At 33.7% G+C, this 5210-nt stretch overlaps 1 protein-coding gene across 1 annotated transcript; it reads right to left on the minus strand.

Annotated features, from left to right (window-relative positions):
• Positions 1-2510: 2510 nt before the first annotated feature.
• Positions 2511-3522, minus strand: LOC106300499 (agamous-like MADS-box protein AGL93). The gene has a single exon (XM_013736655.1). The coding sequence runs from the start codon at positions 3390-3392 to the stop codon at positions 2577-2579; it is 816 nt and encodes a 271-aa protein (XP_013592109.1). The 5' UTR covers positions 3393-3522; the 3' UTR covers positions 2511-2576.
• Between the last annotated feature and the right edge of the window lie 1688 nt (positions 3523-5210).

Below are 5210 nucleotides of genomic sequence, written 5' to 3' on the forward strand. Positions count from 1 at the left end.
GTCAATGTTATTGTCTTCTTATGAGAAATACATAAATTCGTTTAAAACCCATTAAGGCCTAAATACTCAGAACTGTCACACATTTTATAGTTATTTCTACAAGTCTTCATGTATTTGTTTTAAAGGTCCGGTAAGAGCAACAAATTTAAAAATTAAAAAGAAACATATAACAAACATAATAAGGATAATAAAAATTATTACTTAATACACAAAACTTAAACAACTAAACTGGAGAAAAAATATTCAGAAACAAAAGGTACTCTCAACAACTTTAATATAATTTATGTACTCTTAATAGTGCAAGAAACAAATTAAAAAGACAAACAAACAATAAGTCTCAGTGACACAGCAAACAACACCACGAACTATATCAATCACATTACTAACACAGTTTAGTACTTCATAGTGGAGAACAATGTATACACAATTCATCATCACAACTCTAACCCTATAACAATAAAAAAACTTGAAAAACAACTCAAAACGCAAAATTCACAACAACAATAATCCTAGCAAATATTGAGATGAAACAAAAACTCTGTCCACAACCCCGCGCTTGCGCGGAGGCAATGCCCCTAGTGTATTGAACTTAAATCAACTTTTATATAATTGTATTGAACTAAATATTTTTTATATAATTGTGATGTTTAAGTTTCTATAGAATACATCATTAAAAGAATTTGTATTCCACGGAAATACTTTTAGAAGCTTGCACTCAAAGAATTAAAAAAGTTTCACCAAAGCCTCTAGTAAAAACATCAGAAGTAGACATTGAATCCGTTTTGATTCAAGGAAAAATGAGACGTTCAGTGGAACCACATTTAACAATCATACATACGATAAATAGTCATATGTCTTACTAAGACACATGGAAATATGTCAGCATTATTTGTTGTCTTTAAAATGTTTTACATATACAAAATTTGAGATGTTCAAGTACATACAAGGAAATGTTTTGTATACGAGAATTGGAAAATGAAATATTACTCTATAACTTTCAAAATTGTAAAAGTTAATATATGTAAGAGTTGGCCTTCAGTAAATCTCAACATGTTATAATATTTGCTAAACTAAAGCTCCGAATGGTAACCATGGATTCAGGAGTGCGGAACAAACATAATAGATATTACGGTGTAGTAGTATGAGAAAAACACATATTACAAGATAATTGCGGTCCGTATAAAACAACTGTTAAATAAATATAATATATTACAAATTAAAATGGATAATATTGATTTATACTAACTAAACACTACTTAGTCAAACATTAATTAATGTATATTATACAGATAATATTAGTGGATAGATTTGTGATTTTTCTACATTTTTAATAATTAAAAATATTAACAATAGGTGTGGGGTGGTTCAGGCCTATTTTCCCATCAATAAAAAAAAAGTGTTCCTTGGAAGACAAACACGTGCTTGTTTGTAACTATCATGGAACCGTAAATTGTAAACAAAACTCATGTGTTGTTTCTGTTTCTTAATCTACTTGCTTTGATTCTTGGATACTCGCATGCATATGCATCAGATTCAACGATAATAGGTTGGCCAGTAAATTCCTCAAGCTAGGCTATACATATATTTTCAGTAATTGGTCAAAAGAGAAGTATGTTTAGAACATGACTTGAATGCAAAGCAGTATTAAGTTCAGCTAAGCTATGAGCTAAAGGAGCTATACTAGATTCCAGACTATAGTCAATATATAATATTAACACAGGGAAGAAGATCTTTCGGAGATTATTACTTTTTTACCTTGCTTACGACGGCATTCATAACACCGGCTAGCCCAGCGTTCGAGATCGATGCAAAGCACAGGATATTGTATTATTAATCTTCTTTCAAATACATCTTTGTAGTCACACAAAGAAAGAAGGTTTAACCATGAAACCAGGAGATGATTCTCAAGCTGTATTACGGATTTCGCAAACTGGAGTCATTTTTTTCTATCTTGCACCAGCGGAACAGCAAAAGATAATTTCATTGAACTCTCTTCATTTCACATGCTTTAAGAACAGTCCCTATATATAAATGAAGAGGCAAAGAGCTTGCTAGGTTTTTGAGATCATTTATCTATCCTTGGTTAGTGTATCATTAATGGATCTCCGATTGATATAGTTTGTGGTAGTTCTGGGGTGTGAATTCAAACTAGGCCAGCTTTATGGAATGATTAATAGATACAAAAGAGAAAATGATATTACAGTTAATGTCATTCTAGACCCTTACAGGATACACAATGGATATTATCTTTGACTAAATGGTTTTTTCATTTATGTAAGTTATTTCTTACAAGTGACAGTGACGTGTGTAGAGCTTCTACTACTCCACATGATCATGATTTGAGTGCTCCTAAAGTAAAGATTCATTTGCATTTGTTAAAAAGGGTTTCATTTGTAATCTCTAAACGTAAGACTGTTGCACATGAAGAATTAATGACATAGAAAGTACATATACATAGGAATAAGAACGTTATATTGTCATAAAAATTTACAAAGAAGTGGAAATAAAAAACGAATACACATTTGAGTATAACCATATCATGAAGCAGATGAGAGATGTGGCTTTGGATATTTGTATCAGTAAGTGCCAATCAACCCTTGGTCGAAGCTTGAAGAAGCAGAGTTGGGAAGTTGAGTGAAAGTAGCCGTTTCATGGTTAAACAGAAAGACTGAGAATTTGCTCTCGTGGTTGGACGCATCAGTTGCGCAAGAAGCAGGGCCCAGGAGGTATTGATCGCTACTTGCTGACACATGATCACCACTCATGAGAAGATTCGTGAATGATTGTTGTTGATCAAGATCGTGCGGACTAAAATTCATCCATGGATCAGATAACTCGTTTGGGAAGAAGAAGCCAGAAGAAGACCCCGGAAAGTTGTGATTTTGTTGGGACATAACATCAAGACAAGGGCTCTGATCTGGCTCGGTCTGATGATCCTGCGAATAAAGAAGGTCACGAACCCTGTCTTTTACTATCTGTAACTTATCCTCCAAGGAACCCTTGAACGCTCCAACTTTCTTTGTGAACCTTTTGCGTTCCTCTGCGTCGGTAAGAGATCTCCTCTTCTCGTCAACGAGTTTCTTGTTATAGAACTGCGAAAGATTTGTGTTTTTCTTGACTTTTTCTCTGTCGCTTAATCTGTTATACCTCTGGAGAATGTCTTTTACTTGGCACTGATCCTCGGGATAAGCGTTGACGAGATTTCCTTCACGATCGTAATGGATGACACATATTTCGTTTTCGCAGAGAATAGAGAGCTCTAACGCTTTCTTGAGAATGGTCTTCTCTCTTAACAACAAGAACGATTTCTTGAAACGGGTTTGGTTTCTGACAGAGAGCTTGTTGTTGTTCTTCATCTTTGTCGAAGTAGAAGAAGAAGAAAGAGAATCCATGGCAAAAACAAAACAAAAGCTTCTTCGAGAGTTTACGCAGAGTGAGAAAAGAATTGTGAGTGATTAAGCTTGATCATGGTTTAGGGTTATTTTATAGATTTTGGGTATCGTTTATAATTTCCTTTTTTGATGTATTAGTTTCCCTTTTTTCTCATTCCATAATTTCCATTTTTGTCCATTTTTTATTATAGCCGTTGGGATTTTTACCGTGTGCTGTAAATACATTTTTATTAATTAATTAACTTTTCTTTATTTTCAAAATCCATACGAAATCACACTTGACAACAACATATCAGAGACGAGAGCCCACTTGCTACAAAAAGGTTTGTGAATCAAAGGTAAGTAGCTACTCATTGCCAACTATAATAAACACTAAAACGCTTTCTTCATTCTCCTGCGCATCTTATAAGAGTGACCCAACACAATGGCGGATATAGAAAATAATTTTAATGGGTCATTTATTATATATTTATGTTTATAATTTTCAATTTTAATAAAAAGTATTATATATATATCATATATTACGTAACTTAAATAAATATGAATATAAATTATATTTGATAAACAATATTTTTCCTTAGATATTTTAAAATAAATGTAAGTGTCTATTTGACACACCATGCACAACAAAGACCAGCCATTTCCCTTTTAAATATCTGATCGCAGTTACTAAAATCTTTTGTTCGGTCAATGGCGATGAAATGGAATCATCATTTACTTCACCAATAGTCTCCACAAGAGCATGAACCATCCTTAAAATGGTGAAACCTATTATTATCCCTCAGTATAATCACTCTCCCTTTGATTTTCGCCATACACTTGATGGCACTATGACAATCCTCACACACACGCAGCAATACAAGAAAACATGAGATTAACGACGGCGGTATTCCTCGCTAATTCGTCGTAAAAGAGGCTTGACGAGGAATTAGCGAGGAAACACGTTTCGTCGTTACTCGTTCGTCATAACGTATATTTCCTCGCCAATTTGTCGTAACTTAGCGAGGAAAACATTTCGTCGTAAAGACGAAGTATATCATTTCGTCGTAAAGACCACGTAATCATTCCACGTAAAGAGGTCGCTATGTTTCCTCGTAAATATCTCGAAAAGGGTTCCTCGTAAATTACACTTAAATATCTCGAAAGTATTCCCTTGTAAAATTCACGTAAATACTTCGAAAGTTTTTCCTCGTAAAATACTCGTTTAGCCTTCCTCGTCATTTCCTCGTAAAATTTCCACGTAAATAAGTCGTAATTTAGCTACGAATTTACTTTGTTTTTTTATTTTAAGAATTTAAAAATATAATTAAAAAAATTATTAAAATTATTGAATTTATTAATAAAATTATAATTTAAAATAAAAATCAATACGAAAATATTTTTTATATAAATAAGTGTTGAATTATACAACAACCGAAAAAAAAGAACTAAGGGTCGTTCATTGCCTGGTAGAATTCGTCACTCCTCCTCGCAACATTAGCCTCGTTATGTGTGCCGGATGACTCGCCTGGAATGGGATGTTGTTGTCGCATGTTCCTCAACATGGACTCCCATTCCGGATTTGTGGCCGCTATAACGTCCAAGAAGCCCTCGACTCCACCCATACGAGCTGCAAACGCAGTTTTTGTCGAGGCCAACTCGTTACGCAGCTCAGTGACTTCCTTATCCCTTCTATGACCATAAGACGATGTCGCTCTAGGAACATCGTTGACGGAACCAACCCCCAACGTATGTCCCTTTTTCTTAGGGACAACCTTAAAAACAAAAAATAAATATTGTAAGCAAAAATTTAAAGTTAAATTAAATGAATAATAAAAA

Source organism: Brassica oleracea, chromosome C6, assembly GCF_000695525.1.
Source record: "Brassica oleracea var. oleracea cultivar TO1000 chromosome C6, BOL, whole genome shotgun sequence".
Lineage (NCBI taxonomy): Eukaryota > Viridiplantae > Streptophyta > Magnoliopsida > Brassicales > Brassicaceae > Brassica > Brassica oleracea.